Genomic DNA, 22,244 nt, shown 5'->3' with positions numbered 1-22,244 from the left:
GGAAGGGAAGTGAAGTGTCAGAGATGGAGCATGTGAAGGTGAGAGAAGGGTGGAAATTAGATGCAAAGTTGATAAGGTTTTCTAGTTCCGGGTGGGAGCAAGAAACGGCACTGATACAGTCATCAATGCACCGGAAAAAGAGTTGGGGGAGGGGGCCTGAGTAGGACTGGAACAAGGAATGTTCGACATATCCCACAAAAAGACAGGCATAGCTCGGGCCCATGCGGGTACCCATAGCAATACCTTTTACTTGAAGGAAGTGCGTGGAGTTGAAGGAGAAGTTGTTCAATGTGAGAACAAGTTCAGCCAGGCGGAGGAGGGTAGTAGTGGATGGGGTCTGATTGGGCCTCTGTTCAAGGAAGAAGCGGAGAGCCCTCAAACTGTCCTGGTGGGGGATGGAGGTGTGGAGAGATTGGATGTCCATCATGAAGAGGCGGCGGTTAGGGGCAGGAAACTGGAAATTGTCAAAATGACGCAGGGCGTCAGAAGAGTCACGGATGTAGGTGTTAAGAGATTGGACCAGGGGAGTAAATATAGAGTCGAGATAGGAAGAGCTAAGTTCAGTGGGGCAGGAACAGGCTGAAACAATGGGTCTGCTGGTCAGTCCTGTTTGTGGATTTTGGGAAGGAGGTAGAAGCGGGCTGTCTGGGGTTGCAGGACTATGAGGTTGGAATCTGTAGAGGGAAGATCTCCAGAGGAGGTGAGGTCAGTGACAGTCCTGTGGACAGTAGCTTGATGTTCGATGGTGGGGTCATGGTCCAGGGAGAAGTAGGAAGAAGTTTCTGAAAGTTGGCGCTGAGCCTCTGCAAGGTAGCGGTTGGTACGCCAGCCAACAACAGAACCACCCTTGTCTGCAGGTTTGATGACAATTTCGGGGTTAGACTTGAGAGATCGGAGTTGGGCAAATTCAGAGGGGGGCAGGTTAGAGTAAGTGAGGGGGGCAGAGAAATTGAGACCGCCGATGTCTCGCCAACAGTTTTCAACGAAAAGATCAAGAGCGGGTAAGAGGCCAGAGGGAGGGGTCCAGGTAGATGCAGAATACTGGAGGCGGGTGAATGTGTCTGCTGGGCGGGGGAAGGACTCCTGGTCAAAGAAGTGAGCCCGGAGGCGAAGGCGACGGAAGAATAGCTCAACATCATGCCGAGCATGAAATTAATTGAGGTGGGGACGTAAGGGGATAAAACTGAGTCCTTTGCTGAATACAGAACGTTCAGCGTCAGAGAGGGGAAGGTCAGAGGGTATAGTGAATACACGGCAAGGGGTCAGATCAGAAGGGTTGGGGTCAGAGGGAAGTGAAGGGAAAGAATGATCCGGAGGGGCATTAGTCCCCATCTGCTGCTGGAGCTTGTGTTATGCTGTAATTATGCAGGATATTCAATAATCTACCAAATTTAGTTTCTTACCAGTAAGTGGAAATGATATTGCTGGAGGTTCCTGTGAGGAACAGCTGTGGATCAGTGCAAGAGATTGATTTTTCTATGTTTTACTGTTTCTGATTAAAAGACAAGATTTTTGAAACAAAAATATTCATTGGAGTAAACAACCTGAAGCCTAGGGCAGTTTCTAATATTTTTCAGTATGCTGCTTCCAACTTTTCTACTTACCAACAGCATTGAGAAAATAATTATGGTATAAAATGACAAGGTGCGTTAAGTGTTTCTGATCTAATGAAGAATACCTCACAAGAATAATGCAGTTTAATAATATTGTATATTTCAGGAGATTTATGGCAGATTTCACATTTGTACTAAATATATGGTAAGTGCTATCACCTGGTCAGAAGCATTTATATATGTGGGGATATTGGAGGCTGAGTTCTAATAATTCGAAGACCTAATAGTGAAATGATTTTTCAGAAACTGCTGCAAGGGAAAATAAAAAAACCTTGCTTAACTGTATATTAAGAATTTTAGCTAAAAACATACCAAATGTTATATAACTGCAATACAATATTGTATAGCTTCTTAGTGAAATAATAATCGAATGAATGTCAACCTGGGTGTTGGCCACCTATAATTGAACTGAAGAATTCCACAGGGGTGAAATTGGGCTTTGCGGTAATGTGAAATGGATGATGAAAAGAAAAGTCAGACAGGGCACAAAATAGGCAGTAAATTCGCAATCACCCATCCTCATGACTGCCTCAGACCAATTTCAGCCCCATCCTGTCTATTGACAGCTACTTTTCCCCCTAATCTCAGGGGTGCTTCTGGGATGTTGGTGTGTGATGAGTTTCATTTGGAGACTGCAGATTAATCCACTGTCGGCGAGAAAAATACTTTTGTCTTTCTTCTTCAGATCCCTTTCACTGTCATAATTGAATGGAAAAACTTCACCGGTGAAGGGCAGCTGTGCCCACTCAGAATCTAGGAAATATAAAATTACCTTTATGGTAGCCAACACTACTTCCATTATAGCGCACTGACGTGGGCTGAGACTTTTAACCTCTTCCCGAATCACATGATCCTACGTGAAAAGGACATTAAAGGAAACATTGTTGGTTTACTGAAATTAGTGAACATTTCAAAATAATCTAACAAAGAAACTACTCAATGAGATCTGCTTGTCAGAAACATAAGTAACTAATCATGCTAATATATTCATTTTACTGGCCATAGTTAAGGAAACAATGGTATTAGGTAAACCGTATCAATTTTTGTATCTGAAAGAACTTTACAGCAATGATCAGGGTTCTCGGACTGAACAAAGTAGGACTTGAGATTTAGTGTACCTATTTTACTAGAAGCAACATTTTTAGTGAAAGCTGATAAATATATATTTCTGATAAATGAATACAAAAACACCCATATATCTGCATTGGCTGTTAAGGCAACAGCATTTGATAATGAATTGAGTTATTTAATTTGTGGTAAACTGAAATAAAATGTAGATGTTTAAATTGCATTTTGATTTCTTAAACCAGAGCCCTGCGACGAGCTTGTGCATTTTGCACATCCTACATTTTTCTGTATTATTTAGCACTTGCAAAAGTGCTTATTAAAGCTGTCCCCGAGTGTAACTCTGTTGTGCCTTTCTATCAATTAAAAATAAGTAGAACAAGCTCTGATGTCCTAATTGTACTGCCTGGATTTCTATGGAATGAATTCTTAAATCACTTAAAAAATGCAGCAGTTTCTATTTTCAATGTATTTACTTGATGCAATTCATGAGGGAATACTTTTAGACAAGGGCATTTGAATTATAATCCACATAGTCCCACACATATCATTTAAAAATAATTATGCAGGTGAACAGAATTCAAGCTAAGGAATTCCTGAATTGCTTGAGTTTTGAATATATATAGTACAGCTTCACACAAAGAAATTCAGTTGTTAATGCATGGTGTACGGGTGAGGGGTATGGAATTTGAGGACAGAGCAGTAGAGAGGACAGTATGAAATGTAAGAGTTCTATACCATGCCAAGTACATTTATATTGATACCTTCAGCTTTGATAATTGGCCCAAGTCTTTAGCTGCACTGAAGATCATCTGTGCTCCCTGGAAGAACAAGATTAAAAGAATATGGCAGTAAGTGCAAAACATTTTGGCATCAAGGTAGAAAATATGCTTTGGGCAACTGTGTTTATTTAAAGAAAAGTTTTAAAAGACTGGTTTGCCTGTATGTGACCTTTTATGATTGACAGTAGCCAGGACTAAGATTTTATGCAAACAGAGCAAAAATAATTGATACTGTATTAACTGTATAATTGATACTGATAATTGATACTGTATTAACTGTATAATTGATACTGTATTAACTGTATAATTGATACTGATAATTGATACTGTATTAACTGTATAATTGATACTGATAATTGATACTGTATTAACTGTATAATTGATACTGTATTAACTGTATAATTGATACTGATAATTGATACTGTATTAACTGTATAATTGATACTGATAATTGATACTGTATTAACAATTGTAAGGCTTGCAACATTTGTTGCTCTTATATCATCACATTCATTGCATTAATAAGACAAGGTCCAGATAAAATTCTATCGCAGTAGGTTGATCACAAAATGTGCTACTTAAAATCAGTATGCCATACAGTAATAACGTAACTATTTTAAAAAATTCATTCAAAGGATGGGGGTGTACACAAAATTATGGAACATTATGAAACTGTTCAGGGAAATACATATTATGTGGTATTTTTGCTTTCAATATGTCAGCTATAAAGAACATTATATGGACACTAGGAGAACCTTAGAGAAAAACTGATATGATTAAAGAGAATTCCAAGTTCAAAGAAATTCCCAAAGGATTATCACTCACAATAAGTATTGCTCTGAGCATTTCTATCACCCAAAAATAGAAGTACAAGCACTGGCAAAAAGCAAAAAGTAAAGCGTAATTAACTTGTTGAGAGCTTGTGCAACAATCTGCAGCTGCAACTGCGCATCTCAAGATGAGTATTTCACTACAGAATGAACCTACCAGTGACCATAATGAAGTCAAAAGTCTTGAATGTAATCTAACCTGTCAGACCAGTGATAGGCAGGTTTGGGTCAGATGCCCTTTTGACCCTAATTTTAACCCACAATGATTCTGATGATTTTGAAGAGTAAAACCATGGATGGAGTACATTGGATGAGCTGAATCTGCCCGGTTCCCTCTGGGCAGATTAGGTTAAAATTGGGGCTGAAGAGTTGGGATTTATAAGAGAGCCGTCAATACTGCAGTTGTTTCGTGGTGAAGAGCATAGCTACAGGGATGAGGGATTACAGTTACATGGAGATGCTGGAGAAGCTGAGGTTCTCCTTAGAGCAGAGAAGCCCAAGAGGAAAGTTGATAGAGGTGTTTAAAATCACAAAGGGTTTAGATAAAAGTATATAAAAAGGAACTGTTTCCAATGACAGAAGGGTCAATAATCAGAGGGCACAGATTTAAGGTGATTGGCAAAAGAACCAGAGGCAATGTGAGGAAAAACTTTTTTATGCAACGAGTGGCTAGGATTTGGAATGGTCTGCTTGATAGGGTGGTGGATACAGATTCAATAGTAGCCTTCAAAAGGGAATTGGATAAATATTTGAAGGGAGAAATAATTGCAGGGTTATTAGAAAAGAGCAGGGTAGTGGGGCTACCTGGATTGCTCTTCAAAAATGTCAGCACAGACTTGATGGGCTGAATGACCTCCTTCTGTGCTGTACTATTTAATAATATACTTAAAAAGGAAACGTTTGCAGGGCTATGGGGAAAGAAAAGGGGAGTGGGACTAATTGGATGACTCGTTCAAAGAGCCACACTGACACAATGGGGCATTGTGAAAAAGAACATTGGGCAGGGTATGAAACAAGCCATCGATTCATTACCATGCATTTTGTGTTGCCATAAAGACTAATTTCATGCCCCATTTATTTCCAAGACACCAGCTCTAGCGCCAACAGATATTGAGAGCGAATACAAACCATTTAGTCAGGTTTTAATGAACAGTTGGAGAATAACAGGTAATTAGTGAAGATATTTCACAACATAATATTTAAAGCCAACTGTTGTCCATCTGAAAGGGGCCACAAATTGCTGGGTTCTAGGTCTGAGGCTTTTATCTTGGTGCAATTAATCATGTACCCCAAGCGATCACCATACTACTTAACACAACACAGTTTTGGAACAACATCAGAGGATCATAGAAATATAAAAATGCATTATCTATATTTTGGAGGATTTTATATTCTTGGCCTTTTAAATGAACTCCTAGGAAGTCATCAGTTGCTCATATGTTGGTAGTTAGTGGTTCAGCGAAAACAAGAGTGGAAGTAGCGCATCCTTAATATTTACCAAAGAGCAAATTAAAACTGGCAGAGACTATATCTGCTTTGTGAGAGCAGCTGGCTGGATTGTGACCAATTGATGAAAACTTCACTCAGACTCATCGTCCCCAACATGCAGAGTCAATTCCTTTCAACTCAATTTAAGGGTTTCTCTGCGGCCCACATGGTGTTCTAAGCATTTGACGTGGGACTTTTTAAATATTATAATTGTGTGCAGCCAAATTGAAAATACAGAATATTAAAAGAAATGTTTTAAAAAATATATATGATGCACACAAATCTGTTGGTGCTTGGGGGAGGGAATATGGGTTGATATCTTGGCTGTACAGCCTATGTCGGAACAGAGTACCAGCAGGGCAGGGGTGGAAGTGACAGAGCCCATGATAACATGTGAATTAGGAGCAGGAGTAGGCCACTCGACCCTTTGAGCCTGCTCCACCATTCAATAAGTTCATGGCTGAACATTACTCCACATTTCCACTTACCCCAGATAACCATCCACCCCCTTATCAATTTCCCTCCTAATAAACGATAACATTCTATTAGCTTTCCTAATTACTGTACCAGCATACTAACCGTTTGCGATTCATGCACTAGGACACCCAGATCCTTCTGCATCTCAGAGCTCTGCAATCTCTCACCATTTAGATAATATGCTTCTTTTTTATTCTTCTGGCCAAAGTGGATAATTTCCCACTTTCTCTCATTTTACTCAATATTGGCTTATTTTTTGGTCTTTTTGGGGGCTGGCTGATCCACAGAAATATGCTGATGAGATTTTCTAGTTTCATTTTATTTGCATTTGTAGATTTGTGTTCTCATTTTCCCCATTTTTGTATCTTTTGTTTGGGGCCATGTCGTTTCACTTTCTTATTTGTGCATTCCTCTGTTTTAGTATCTTTCCACTGCCTTTTGAGATAACCATTTATATCAGTTAACAATTCTCGACTAAGTATTTTGCAAACCAGTGATCCAGTAGTTACCCCCTCCATAACTGGAGTATTTTCTGTTCTCACCCCAATCCGCCTAACATCTTTTTGTTTGCCTCTGGTTCTTTCCTTTCACCTTTGTTGACTGACCTGCTCTTCAGTATTTTCAGTTTTGTTCTTTCTTTAATACACACAGAGTTGCACATGCACAATCACACAGCAAGTCCTGTTCAATGAAACATGCTGAAATCAATAAAAAGGTGCTCATGACCAGATTTGTACAAACCATCAGCCTGGGACTTGATGTAAAGTTGCTGGCGTTAGATTTACATGGGAGAGAATTGAATTTGCCTTCTCGTGTCATTTCTAGAAATAAAAAGTGTTGGCTACATGGACACATAAGAAATTAAAATACCCACACAAACACGTATACCTGAAGAGATGGGTGAAGACTTGTATTTGGAAAATGAGGGAAGATTAAAATTTTTTTAAGAAGTTGCTTCAGCAAGATCCAGATGGTGGACGTGTAAGGTGAGAATGTTCATCACGATAAAGTAAATAATCAAACTCAATGGTCTCAGCCTTGTGTTAATTTGTTTTTGCACTTTCAGAATGTTTGAAACTTTTGGCACTGTGTGGCAGTGGGTTGTCGTACTGTACCAACGCCTAACGTCATGGAGCAGCATGAAACCTATGTGGCTGTCGTTCTCACATGCTGAGTTCCTGAACTCAGTGCTGTTGCCATGGAAAGGGTAGCACTTCCCCACATCTTAGCTCACTCATGTGTACCTGTTAATTTCAAAACAACATTGACAGAGGCTATGAAACTGATGCCCTTTAATTCGGAGACACTGGGTGTCGGGAGGTCCAGAAAAAGGGATGGGAATAAAACACTATACGGCTAAAAGCATGGAATTCGGTTTTTCATTGTAAATAATTTTATAACCTCTGTTTTATTTTGTCTTCTGCTCCCTATTTAACATCTACCTCTTCCTTTAGTTTTCTCCATAACACATCTTTAAAAATCATCTTCCAGATTATTCAAGGGGGGATCTTAATTCCTGGCAGGAGACAAGGTGGGCAAGCTGGTGACACACTGGCCGGAATTTTACGCCGCCCCAGCGGGTCGGATGGTGGTGTAGGAGTGGCGTAAAATTAAGCGGCAGGCTCCGGGAGGCCTACCCGCCCCTATTCCACCTCCGGACAAGTTTACGGCGGTCGGGCGAGGGGTGGGATACGGTCCGCCCCGCCCGAGGCCGATCAAGACCCTTAAGTGGCCACTTAACAGCCACTTAAGGGCCCTTGCCCACCTCCACGGGTGTGCCGGGGACGTGAAAGGCCGCCCAGTGATAGCTGCCGGCCTTTTCGCGCCCGGGGTGGGGGCACGGCAGTCGGGCACAAGGTGCCCAATTGAGGGCCGCCCTCGCCTCCCAACCCACCCCCCCCACCCCCACTGGAAGGACCGATCCCCCTGGTGAGGCATGGCCCTACTTACCTTCCCTCCTCGATCCATGACCTCAGTTGGGTTGCAGTGTCAGCAGTGGCCACCTTTAACTAATTTCATTTCAACGTGGTTTATCCTTCTTCTCTTCCCCCAGTTCAAATCCTGAAATTATCTGTTTCCCATCAACCTTCCCTAATTCATTGTTACTTTAACTTTGATAAGTAAGAAATAATTGCCCACTGCTATCATGCAGTCTGCAAAGGTCTAATCCTTCTTAAGTACAGAAGCATCACTACTTATAACCACTGCTACACATCAGAATTGTTAAACATTTTCCATGTAAATCTCAAAACAAACAAATACATTTATCTTCCTCTAAATATGACATTGTTTCACTGATCAAAAGCAGCTTGGTCAATTGCCAAAAGCTGTGGAAATTGAAATCAACGTGTCATTCTGAAATCAAAAATGGCTATCACATGGGTAAGGTTAATAACTTCAATCAGATGAGATAGAAATCTCCATCTACACAATCCAAACTGTAACAATATGTCCTCAATAGAGTCTCGACAACAGCCTCAAAAGGAGATGCTCATTTCTTAGGCCACCTATCTGTGACTAACATTACCAAATCAAAGTCAATCATGTGGGACAGAAATGTTCAAAAGACTCTTGTCCACTGTGAAATGAATTAAGAATTTGCATAAAACCTCTAACAGGGAGCAGAAAAAGAAGATTTAAATTCCATCACAGAAGTCGGATTTGTTGGTGAATAAGATGCACAAGTCATTGTTGGAGATTGCTTGTACTTAACCAGAATTTTTGCACAGAGAAACAGAGGGGAATTTTAACTCCCTCTGCCCAGTGGAAACTGGGAGGCGGGGGCCACTCAATTACCTGCTTCATCCCAGATCTATTGTGATTTTAAAATGTTTGAGCTTTCAGACCTACGAGGCATTTGCCCTCGTTAAGTGGGAGCCTCATACAATCAGAGTCTTCTTATATCAATAAGATTCTTTTGGGCCTCCTTATCTCGAGAGACAATGGATACGCGCCTGGAGGTGGTCAGTGGTTTGTGAAGCAGCGCCTGGAGTGGCTATAAAGGCCAATTCTAGAGTGACAGGCTCTTCCACAGGTGCTGCAGAGAAATTTGTTTGTCAGGGCTGTTGCACAGTTGGCTCTCCCCTTGCGCCTCTGTCTTTTTTCCTGCCAACTACTAAGTCTCTTCGACTCGCCACATTTTAGCCCCGTCTTTATGGCTGCCCGCCAGCTCTGGCGAACGCTGGCAACTGACTCCCACGACTTGTGATCAATGTCACAGGATTTCATGTCGCGTTTGCAGACGTCTTTATAGCGGAGACGTGGATGGCCGGTGGGTCTGATACCAGTGGCGAGCTCGCTGTACAATGTGGTCTTTGGGGATCCTGCCATCTTCCATGCGGCTCACATGGCCAAGCCATCTCAAGCGCCGCTGACTCAGTAGTGTGTACAAGCTGGGGATGTTGGCCGCCTGGAGGACTTCAATAAGATGATGTCATCTTAACCAGGAAGTCAGCAAGAACCTGGTCTGACCACTGAACAGACACTGTGAAGTGAGTTAAAAACTTTCCTTTGTAGAGCCAGGAGAAGCAGGGTTGCTCCTTTGGGTTCCACAAGGGAAGTGTACTCTCCTTTGCCCAATCTACCCTTTCTGAACTGCTGACTGCCCGCGACCCCCCTCCCCCCCCCTCCCCCGTCCTTCAGCATCCCCAGTAGGTGGCATCGGTGGTATGCAACTTTCCGCCACTTCCTGGCCATTGTCATGTTAGTGAGGCCCAGTTGTTAAAATCAGCTGGTCCCGTCACTGTTGCTCTCAGACAGTCTGTCTGCTCGCTCAGCCACTTTCCTGCTCAGAAGTTAAAATTCCCACCGCTGTGTCACTCCCAATAACTGAGCAGGTTTATGGTAAGCCCATTGTAGTGGTATATCTCACCTACCGCTCTAGCTTCAAACATTGTTATTGTTTGAGCTGCAACTGATCCCAGATAGCTGAGGTGAGCTGGTTAAATGGCGCAACTTTGTCTGAGTATGCACATTATTATTGTGTCATGGAGTACAGCACAAAATGGAATTTCATCAAACTTTGATTCAATCAAGGTTATTTTTGCTGTTTTACTTTTTTTTGTAATGTCTATGAAAGAGAAATTGAACTCAGTAGCATGTTTTCTTTAGGCACTGTGTGGCCTCTGAATGCTCAGGAATGGGGTCAGACTTGCTTGCGCACACTTCTGATGGCCAGACGCCATCTTGGTAAAGGTTTCTGTGTTCACCTAATGACTACTGGCAGCATGCAGATAATGACATTAGCGTGCAACATTTTCAAACACCATGCTCAAGCCTAGAACTGTCTTAACCTCAACCAGCTGAACTACACCAGCACTACTTAAAGGGATCACGAACTACTTAGAAGTCTGTTGCTGGGTTATTTCTTCTGACTGTTGATGCAGTTGTACTCATTTTTGGAGTTTTCTTATACTTATCTACAGTTAAAACAGTCCACAGGTAGTAGACTGGCTGGTGCTGAAGTGCTGTTTTGTTCATTTAAAAAATAATTTGCTTCCAGACATGGGTGGTCATCTCGACTTCCTCTAGGAATTGAGCCTGACTGGGGGAATAGAAGCGAGGCCACGCAGAGCAGGACAAACTGCCAGAAGAGGGAGGAGGGGGAGAAGGACTCTCAACAGGAGGCCATTCTGAGGAGGTCTTTACAAACAAAGAGCAAAGAACAAGACAACACAGGAACAAGCCATTCGGCCCTCCAAGCCTGCGCCGATCTTGATGGCTGCCGAAACTAAAACCTTCTGCACTTCCGGGGTCCGTATCCCTCTATTCCCATCCTATTCATGTATTTGTCAAGATGCCTCTTAAACGTCTCTATGGTACCTGCTTCCACCACCTCCCCCGGCAACAAGTCCCAGGCACTCCCCACCCTCTGTGTAAAGAACTTGCCTCGCACATCCCCTCTAAACTTTTCCCCTCTCACCTTAAACCTATGTCCCCCAGTAACTGACTCTTCCACCCTGCGAAAAAGCTTCTGACTATCCACTCTGTCCATGCCGCTTATAACTTTGTAAACCTCTATCATGTCGCCCCTCCACCTCCGTCGTTCCAGTGAAAACAATCGAGTTTATCCAACCTCTCCTCTGCCCTCCAGACCAGGCAACATCCTGGTAAACCTCTTCTGTACCCTCTCCAAAGCCTCCACGTCCTTCTGGTAGTGTGGCGACCAGAATTGCACACAATTTAGGAGCAATTTGCTTACCTCAACCTCTGTGACAACCAATGTTTGAGATGTTTTCAATTCACTAAAAAGGTTGGCTGGGATCTTGTAGCGGCAGTGGGGCTCCCGGCGCTGGATCGTGGCCTTTGCGTATGCCACTACCAACCCCCTCAACATCACCCCGGCCCCCACCTCCAGCCGCAATCCTCCCTTGTTCCGGAGGTGAAATATCTGGTGCTGGGAACTCTGTCCCTTTAAAGACAGGGATCTCTCCTCCAAGAGTTGCTGGACAATCACAGGGCTGGCAGTTCAGCCAGATCGACAGCGTCACTGGAAGCAGTGGCCACCGCCAGTACTGTAGAGGCCTTGGATCGCAGCCCAGTGCTGGAACTCCAGGCCTCAGTTAAGTGACGCGTGTTTTCCAGGGCCAGTCTGGAAGACCCTGTTGATGGAGGGTGGGAGGGTGGGCTTGAAGTCCAGGGGGAGGGGGGGTCCGTGGAGGTAGAGGTTTTGCTAGCACGGTCCTTTGTGGGCCACAGATTGCCCACAGAGGAGGGACCCCACCCTGCAAGGAATGCACCTCGTTTTTAAGGTGCTCTCCCTGCATTGCGGAGGCCCCCTTCACTGTTGGTAAGATCCCAGCAGCAGCAGGAAGAGTGGCCATCAATAGGCCACTTAAGGAACTCAATTGGTCTCTGGGCGGGAAGGCCATTATTGGCCTATCCTGTGCCCTCGGTAAAATCGCTTGGCAATGGGCTGGGAACGGGCTTCCAACCACCCGTCGCGATTCTATGGGCAGCCCCCGCCTCTGACCCTGCCTCAGAGAGCCCATATAATCCAGCCTGTTGTGACAGAAATCTGCCATCTGCTGCACAACTGTAACCTCAAAGCAGGACAAGGACTGCACTGCCCGTAGCTGTCAAGGTGACCATGACTCAATCTTTATTTATCTGGTTCCTTTCAGGCTGCTGCTGGAGATATGAGCAGCATCTCTCAATTTGTAATATACTGCTCCATAAGGGAGGCCACTGAGGCTCTCTGTACCGAATGAAGCAGCTTCATTTCATTCCTTCTTGCCAGAGACAAGGAGGTAGAACAAGCACGAGGGTTTGCTCAGATTGTAGACTTCCCTTTGCTGCATTCGCATTGCCCTGCGTGCACCTCAGCTGAACTCAGCTGTTTTCATGTACTGAAAGGGATACCATTCGCTCAAGGAGCAGCTGGCAGGCAGTTAATCATGTAGCTGAATGCTGTCATCCTGGCGATAATCACGATTCCTTCATTCGGCGCAATCCTCTGTGCCACTTGTACTTGACTGAACACGGCAAGTCAAATGCTGGTTTTTGGGAGAACGACATGGCTGATGACACCTATCTGGAATCCACACACACGTGCATGGCAAGCCTACAATGACAGCCATGATGTCACAAAGAACATTCTAGAGCACACCACTGGCATCCACAAACAACAGTTCCACAGTCTGGACGGCTCTGGTGCAGCCTGCTGTACTCAGCTGAGCGGGTATCAAGGTTTGTGTTAGCATGCTGTACAATCTGATCATGAAGAGGGAACAGCCTTGGCCCCCACTTATCAGCTGGGAAACTGAGGAGCAGGAAGAGGAGGGGAGGAAGAAGAGGAATAGGCGGGGAGGAGGAAGTGCAATAGGAAGTAGAGAAACTGGAAGAGAAAGGGAGACTACACCATAGACGGCACCTTTGTGCCTGGGTTCTATGTGATGAAATAATTAATGAGCGATACCAGTAACCTCAACCACACCTCCCCGTTCACCAATAGTCCCAAGCTCCTTATCTTTCCTCTTTAACGATCACATTGCCCGCTTTCCGGCAACACAAAAAATAAAAACTATCAGAAAATGGAAATTCTGCTCCAACTTTACAAATTTAGTCACGACATAACACATACAAAAGTAAACTAATCACTCTTGTGCATTCCCTGTATTCCATCTGCCTTTGCCTCTCCTATCAGACGCTTCCCCAGCAGCTGCAGCACGAGTGGTGGGAGGCTGCTGATCTCCAATTGAGAAGATTGCAGATGGCCTTGAAGGGTGAACTTGAGCAGCTCTCGGCCTGGAAGACCCAGCTGCAGACTGTATAGGCGGCAGTGGTCTGGGCTGCCTGGCTGACAGGCAAAGGCAGGGGCACTGGCAGATTGGCAGGGGGTGGGAGCACGAATGCTGTCATCCTGAGAGAGGGCAGCAGGTTTGTGCTCCATGGAGCCACTGTCACTCTTCCAGGGCATTGCAGAACAGACTGATGGACTGCTGTGAAGCCTTGGAAATCCCTTTGATTCATCATATGCAGAGCCATGAAGGCAGTAATCGGAGCTTCCACTGCAGCACTGAGATCTTTGATAAAAGCTGTTTGTTCTGCAGTGCACATCCACCATCAGATGCTGCAATATGGTGGGTTCCACATGTGTTGATGGAGGTGACCGCCTATTCCATGTCAAAAAGGATGGGCTCCAATCTCTGTGCAAACCCCTTTTGGTGTGGGACTCCTCTTTGACGTTGTACTCAGGCTTTTGGGCAGACCTTCCAGTGAACCAAGCATTTAGTACACCCATTAGCCTTCTTCTGTAGCCTAGCCCATTGAAGTCCTCATTTAAGTCCCCTACAGCAGAACTAGTATTTGTGACCTCGCCATCTTGTGAGCTGGCACCTGCACTATCCTTTTCTACTGCCCTGGCTCCTGTGCACTTATGCCCGGTGTCCCAGCACGTGCAGGTCCCTCCTCTGTCCCAGCCTCTGTTGTCAGTATCTGAGCTGGTGGCTGCGAATGTAAGATTGAGTGATGGTGCCTCTCCATCTTCATTGCATTCTTCCTTTTCCTCCACTGACCTGGTAGGTTCCAGGTCTTGGGTATCTGAAATGAAAAAGGATTGGGTTGTAGTGGTAAGAGAGGACGATGTAAGAAGTGCATGTTTCCGCCCTCTGCAGCTTCTAAGTCAGAAGAGCTTGAGGGAGAAGTGGGATGAGAAGAGGATGACTAGGAATGCAGATAGCCTTATCAACGATTACTTCAGCTCCGCCAGTGACCATGGTCTCAGAGAAGCCCCTTGCCATGATCACCACCACCGCCTCCTCCATGGGACAAAAACATGTAGACATGCTTGTCCTCCTTCAGTTCTTTGCTACTGCCTATGATTATGCGCCACATTCTCCTTCAAGAAAGAGGGAAGTGTTATTGAGTGCTGTGTAATATGTTTGGTGTAATTGAATAGCAGCCAGTGTGAGCAAGCAGCGAGTTGTGGCTGTGAGGCTTGCAACAGTGTGTGAGGGTGAGGGAAGAGTAGTTGAGTGCTGATTGATAGAGAGTTTTGGTATGTGGGTGATGGGGATGTAGTGAATTGAGCAGTGGATGAGACTAGTGGTGTAGCTGGTAGGGTATGTCATTTGAAGATGAACTCACTCTCCTCGACAATTTGTATGAGATCATTAAAATTCCTCCTGCACTGCATCCATGTTCTTGCAGCAACGCTACTGGATTCTTCTCACTGTCTCCTGAGTATCTGTTTCGAGGGCCTCCTGTTCCCCTGTGGATACAGGACTTCTCTCCTTTCCACCAAGGCCTCCAGTGTCTGAAAAACATGGAGCACGCTTTGTTGCATGTCCAGCCATTATTCTATGTATCAGAGCACAAATTCAATTTTCAAATGACTACCACCACTTCTTGCAGTGCAATGCACTTCCACTTTAAGAGGAGTAGACTGCGTTTAAGCAGAGCTAGCCACTCACGCTAAATGGCCCCTTGCTGATCCGTGCAGCCAATGAACAGCGAGGGTAGCACTGGTGCATGCAGCAATCATGTAAAGCAGCAGGCAGTCCAAATTTACCGGGCTGCCTGCAACGCAATGAATGGGCGCAGGGTTAATCATGCCCATTTCCAATTCCTCCCCTATTGTTTTATCAATCAATTCATTTCACTTGAACTGACACAGCTAGAATTCCAAGATAATCACCAGGATGTAAAATACTAATTCTGCATGATTATAACAAAGAGCATACATTGCAGTGTGTAATGTTTAATGAAATTTGGTTGACAATTATATTCTCCTAAATTGTATTATATTTGTAAAACTGATGCAGTGCCAAACAGTGATTTATGTTTTCCAGAAGTAAACTTTTTTTAATGATGCCTCAGTGCTATACAGAAGCAACTTGACAGTGGCAACTATAAAAATAAATCTGATCAGTCATGTCACAAATATAATGATACGGACAGTGACCTCAGTGCAGCGATCAGCCCTGTTTAAATGGACATTACGCCTGGAAGTGGCCACAAACAACGTTCCAAACCTATATTATCTTTATTGCTTTATATTTATGGGAAACACATCACTTCTATGCCTGCTGACAGCACTAATCAGTTATGCATTGTGTACCACTTGTACTTTTGTTACTGTAAAGCACTCATCCCCAAGAGTTAACCTTTATCTGGTTAGGTACAGACCTTTAATTTATCTTCTGCAATTTTTTTTATTTGCCACATGGTTATGATACCGCTATAAAATCAAACCTTTCAGTATCAATATTATTAAAATGCACTGAACAGAAAAACAACAGATATTAGAAAGAACCGTAGCAACTAATTAGTTAAAAATAAATAATGAAAGCATTAATGAAGTATAGACATTAAGCCGTTGTAACTCCTGTCCACCCTGTTCACATTCAGCTAAATCATATAAGGGTGGATTTTAAACCCTATGAGGAGTCATGCAGGAGTGGGGCCAGGTGGAGAACAAACTGTCTGGCCCTTCTCAGCATTTGGCCCAGGAGAATTTAATTTCTGTATCTCATTTGATAAGCCCCAACAGTCTTCAACGGGGTGGGAGTGCCAGCTGGCCAACAGGTGGAATGGGATTTTGGGGGCCTGCAGTCCAGTGCCGGGGTACTTGTAGGAATGCTCCCCGCATCTGTGGTGTTTGGGGGCGGCGGGCATCAGTTAGGGAAGGAGGAGGAGGAGGAGGCTTGAGTATTCCTCGTGGAGCACTCCTGCACCCCCGGCCCATAATAAAACACAAAATATGATGACCTCACGTTTCTGGGCCTCTTCTGGTCCTTCTTTCATAATTTACAGCAGCTGTTTCCACTGCCCATCCAGTTCTACGAGGTGGGCGGGGATAAAATCGGCCCTATCCTTTACTGGTTTATAAAGTTCTCAAATAAAAATATGCCTGATCTGCAATTAGTGTGATCTCGTCCAAGCGTTTTTTGATTGAACTGTAGACAATATGATAAATAGACATTGGCGTATAAATTGGGATAGCGTAAATGTGCTGGTGCAAACTGGGCACAAGGAAAATTACCTGTGTCAAAACAGGTATGCTTGTGGCTCAATCTAAAATGGGCCTTGGACCTCATTTAAACTAGACTGAGAAGCAGTGGGCACCCGCAGCATGTCCCCAGACAGGTTTGCCCATGAAGCAGATGTGAACTCCAGCTGCTGCCATTCTGACAACAGCCTTCAGTTAGGTCCTGGGAAGGGGAACTGGATGCTTTTATGGACCGCTGTTTAGGCTGCATGTAGACCTGGTTGTCCTGAATGTAGCAGGATTGTCAGATACTACAGCAGACTAATACACCTAGTTAAAAAGTAGCTGTGAGATTAAGCAGCCCTATTTCAGGAAGGAGCCTTCAGCAGGCATTAGAACACTCATTAAAATATTCAAGAGACTGAACACTTGTTTTAGATGTCCACCTGAAACGTGCAAGACATGGCCCTCCACGAAGTCAGCAGTGCGACAAAGCCCTGCACAGATCAGTCTCAGGGCATCCCACTGCTAAATTTGAAGCTTTGGAGCCATTTTATGCTAGGAAAATGACAGCAACACATGAATTTCTACCCCATTGTTTATTTTTACCTCCAGTTTATAGAGATCCAGATACAGCTAAAATCCCAATTCCTGCAAAAAGAAATGTCACTGATCAACTAGTTACCCCTTTATTATGATTCAGCCACAATTGGTAAACGTCCCAACTACTAGCCGGGAAGCTGGAACACTTCAGAAACTATGTACAACGTAACTGGGGACCCAATTCCATGTTATGTCACACAAAATGTGCTCTGGTCCTTGAATATAAATGGATGGCAGGTTGCCTGGTGAGATATATCACCAATATCTTTGGGCTGATGTTTAATCCACAGCTACATTTTATCTGGAAGATGCATTAGTATGTTGAAGTATTTGACAATTAGCAATCTGTATCTTGCCTGGGTTCCAGTTTAGATATTTAGAAGACAGGTGTGAAAGTCCAGAAAGCTTGTATGGAAGGATAATGCTGGAGCCTATCTTTACTCAGTTTCACATTTATTGTGCAGAGTAAAAGGATTTCAAACATGTAGCTCCTCACTCAAACCCCTCCACCAGTCTCAGTGAGTGTCTGCTTATAAGTGCTCAAGTAAGACCCCAATTAACACCCTCAACCTGCATATAATCAAACAATTGCTACACAGTTAACAGATTAACAGGAGGTACCTGAAGCTGGGTACTTACTTTTAAATAATTTTAACATATTAGATTTTGTGGCAACAATGGGCAAGTATTCAGCTGATACTTACACTTTGGTCAGTTAATGGAGGCAGAACAATTTTTTTCTCTATGGCATTCAGAACTAATTTCCAAAGTTCCTTTAGAACCCTTTTCAGAACAGTCTTTTCACAGATTTTAGCAAACAGTGTAAGGCTGAAAAAAAGGAAATTATCAACTGTCACTGGAGTTGAGATATCAAAAGTCCTGTATTGTAGTTCACAAAATTTCAAGGCAAATTATAAATATAAAGCAGTGTCACATCAGCGTTTTAGCAAAATGTAAGCTGGCAAGACAGTTTTCTGATGTCTAATTTAAAGGCCAAATTTCCAAACTGTCCAAATGATATTTGCATTTCAATACAAGTGATGGAGTATTCAAAAATGGATTACTGCAAAGCTATGAAAGTCTGGATGAAATGAATATCTTTGGGCTGACACTTATTAACAGAACTACATTACTTTTTATCCAAAAGGTCCATTAGTGGCCTCAAGACGGTTTCTGCATCCAGGGCTGCACTGTTCCTATTAGCAGATGCATTTCCATTTCCCCTCATTTGATATAACTCAATGTTCATCTGCTTGACACATTCTTCAATTACAGACTGGAAACTAAAACAATAAAGCAAAAACAGTGATAAAATCATGCATGTAAAACCAAATATCAAAAATGTCAGATAATAACATTTATAAAAAACTATCCTGCCAAGATCAATGATGCCAGCAACAAAATGTTAACACAATGATTTGACCTTTTTCTTTACATACATACCTGTAACAAAAAAGGCAGTGCTGAAATTCAGCTTTTAATACATGAAGGCTATCATTTGATTGGGTCTTTGGTTGCCAGGTAACAGAACACATAGGCACTTTAATAGAGGGTTGTCGATGCCATTTTTCTGAGGGTGTGCTTTCCACACACAATTCTCTGTTTGCCGACCTGCACTTTAAATGTCACACTTAGTGAAAGAAAAATTGGCAAAAAGGTCGGTTTGGGTAGATGTTTACAGCGTATCAAGTCTCTCAGAAGAGCCTCAGAGTGTTACGCATGCCATGAAGCACTTTGAAGTCTGGTGACTGTTGTTATGTAGGCAGCCATTTTGTGTGCAGCAAGGTTGTACAAACAACAATGAGATGCAAGACTCAGTTAATCGGTTTTAGTGAAGATGGTTGGGAGTGGGATTAATTAGAAAGCTCAATAAAAAGCTGGTGCAGGCACAATGGGCCAAATGGCCTCTTTCTGTGCTGTATCGTTCTATGATTCTAAGGGAGGGGAGAGTTGACCAGGATCAAGGAAACCAACCTCCCTACTATGTTGCAAATAACACTATGTGAGCTTCAACATCCACCTGGAGCACTGTAACAAAGCAGTAATCTCCATCTACTGCACTGAACATCAGCCTAGATCATGTGCTTCAATTATGGACTGTATCTTGAACTGTCAAATTTATATGTGATAATCTGTCAATGTTAACAGTAACAGTAGTCTAATTTCATTATCTTATTTATTAAAGAAGAAAAGTAAGGTAGGGGACAGGGTGGGATATTTTCTGTGCAAGATATTCTTCCCCCACTGCATCTCTCTTTAAGTTATAGATAAGAAATTAACATTCCAGGAAGTATTTTTGATTTCACAGCTTTTTTATCTTCATGGAAACTGAGATTTCATATGAGAAATGCAGTCATATCACACAAAATGTTTTTACACAATTTATTGGTATTGTTGACATTTTTACTCCGAATATATTTCAATACTTTTATTGTTTTTCATCATTTTATCCTCTTGAAGGCTGCTTATTACCAAGGAGGCTCCTCAAATCATGGAGCTGAATTGCAAATTGCCAATGAACAGGGTTTTTTAAATGTGCAAGTTATGGGAATGTTGTTTCCTTGGTGATAACGAAAAATGCCAACTAATCATAATGCACTTGCAAAAATGATCCTTTAACATTTCTCTAGGATCAGATGAGACGCTTAACCAGTAGAAACCTCCCAAACGTTTTCAATGCAGCTGTGTAGTGCACAATTCGGCAGAATTACATCATAAGACCTAGTTTCAGTATCAATGCACTGCAAGCTCTTTGCAACACCATAATGAAGAAGTGTGAAAAATCCTTTGATGACAAAGGGGCCTCAATTATGCAGAGAAGGCGGCATGGTGGGAGTACATAATCCTAATGATGGATCTCTGTCTAAAAGACTTGGAAAGGTGGTAGAAAATTACATGTCTAAGGAACACCCCCACGGTAGGATCTGAATGGTAATGTAACATAGCAGTACAGGACACAGGTTAGAATTTGAAGAACATATCGAGTAAGATGTTTGTAGTGAAATTAGCATTATGCAAATTACATCATATATGGCATGATGGGAGATCAAATCCATTGCAAGAATCAATTTCCAATTGCCAATTGATTTTACTATTATATTTAAAAGCAAAATTGGGCACTTAAAAGGAGGAAAAGGAGTAAAACCAGTGGTAGAGCTCAAGACTAGGGCTGGGATTTTATCTTGACGATGGAGATCTTGAACACCAGTGACAGCCCTGCGCACCTCCTCTGGGGAAGGTCTGCTGAAATAGGCACTTAAGTGGGCAACGGTGGGGTTTCCCCAGGATTAAGGACCCTGGCGACAGATGTCCCGCCTGCTGAGAGCTGCCGGCCAATCAGACGCAGGCAGCTCTTTAACTGAGCAGCACCACCACAGAGGTGGTGGCAGCTGCCGGTACTCGATTCACTGGTGGTTTTGGAACCAGGCCACAGGCAAGTCAGGGCGAGAGGGATTTCGTGGGGTCAGCAGCAAGGGCAGGGGGCTGGAACTCAGCAGGCCACCCCCGTTGCGTGCAGAGACAGGCCCCCCTGCCGCTGGGCTAATACCGGCTGAGGCAGGATGAGGCCCTTAATTGGGCATTAATTGCCCACTTAGGGTCCTCAATTGGTGGCGGGGCAGGAAGGCCGTCACAGGTCTTCCCACCCTGGACTTAATTTAGGTGGAGGCGGGAAGGTGGTGGGGTCGCTCCAAAGTCGTCACGGGGGAGAACATGGAATTCACCCCCCGCCCCCCCACCCCCACCCCAGGGGAGGTATTCACAGATCTTTTTGGAAAAGGGTATTTGGAAACAATTGTGTCTGAAGACTGGAGTAAAGTGCAGAACACATGGTATGTACCACATTACGTAGATATTTTATGACTTGCTCTCAATGTCACCTTAATGCGTCTACATACAATTATGCACAAGCAGATAAACAATATGTAATACTCATTATGCACCACTGACTTCCGTAGAGTTGCCTTGCACCAGAATATGAAGAGTGACACTCACCAAGGAACCAAGCACCAACAGTTTCTCTTACAGTAAGCACAGTTACAGACATTTCAGGAGAATTAAATAATGGGCATGATTTTCCATTTGGGGTCTGCTCCCCAACTTCTGGATCAAATGCGAGTCCCAACCCTGCATCATGTCGGGAGCAGTAACCCAGAGTGATTTTTTTTCAGGATTGGCCAATTAGTGGCCCAAGGCCACGCTCACTGTCCAATTAAGAAGCTGAAAGACAAACAGGAAGCTCTCCAGAACTGAAGGAGCTGCAGCCTGCCATTGCAGGTAAGGGGGAGAGAGGGCGCCTCCATCTTTAGGTGCCCTCTCAGCAGTTTTAAAATATTTGAAATTAAAAGTGGCCACAGCTGCCAGACCACCACTGTGGAGAGAAAACCCTACCACAGGATGGCCTGCATGGCAGCTGCTGGGAGTGGGGGGGCCTCGAGGTCATCCTGGAGCCAGCTGGTCTGCCAGCTGTAGGCATCTGCTGTGCTCCCAATGCCTGATCAATGACCTTTTAATTGTGTTAAAAAGCTACACACCGCTTGTGGATGGGCAGCCGTTCCTTGGCCATCCGGCCTCCAGGAAAATGGACAAGCTGGCTGGCGTTGGGAAAAGAGCATGTACTGTGGGTGGACTAACTAACCGCCTCAAACGGCATAAGATACAGGTCCACATCTATCTCTCCCTTGACCACCCATGAGCTTCTGTTCATCTCTTGTAGGGATCTGCATTGGGACAGATCTTCAGCAACCATTAAAAGAGTGAAAAGCCTGCCCATCAATGGAAAATGGACAGGAGCCAGGGCTGTGGTGGGGAATTCCCCGCCTTTGTTCCCGCCCCCATATCAGCGCCAAGATCCTGCCCAATGAAACAGCAGTCAGATTCTGAGCAGCAATGATGCAGAAATACCACTGGTGTTGATTAATGACGCAGAGATACCATTGATGTTGCTTAACGACGCAAA

General features: G+C 43.8%; 1 protein-coding gene across 14 annotated transcripts in view; it reads right to left on the bottom strand.

Moving 5' to 3' along the window:
* Positions 1 to 22,244, bottom strand: part of LOC137352421 (protein unc-13 homolog C-like) — a 612,014-nt gene that overhangs the window by 65,752 nt on the left and 524,018 nt on the right. For all 14 annotated transcript variants that reach the window (XM_068017812.1, XM_068017814.1, XM_068017821.1 and 11 more), the window contains 4 exons: positions 18,421 to 18,570; positions 17,992 to 18,115; positions 3,443 to 3,499; positions 2,386 to 2,466 (listed from right to left, as the gene is read on the bottom strand). In XM_068017812.1, the coding sequence (XP_067873913.1) occupies positions 2,386 to 2,466; positions 3,443 to 3,499; positions 17,992 to 18,115; positions 18,421 to 18,570 (412 nt within the window). The remainder of the gene's footprint in view (positions 1 to 2,385; positions 2,467 to 3,442; positions 3,500 to 17,991; positions 18,116 to 18,420; positions 18,571 to 22,244) is intronic.

The sequence above is a fragment of the Heterodontus francisci genome, chromosome 38, assembly GCF_036365525.1.
Source record: "Heterodontus francisci isolate sHetFra1 chromosome 38, sHetFra1.hap1, whole genome shotgun sequence".
Classification (NCBI taxonomy): Eukaryota; Metazoa; Chordata; class Chondrichthyes; order Heterodontiformes; family Heterodontidae; genus Heterodontus; species Heterodontus francisci.
Note: the sequence above shows the minus strand (reverse complement) of the source record. Positions and strands in the feature narration are given on the sequence as shown.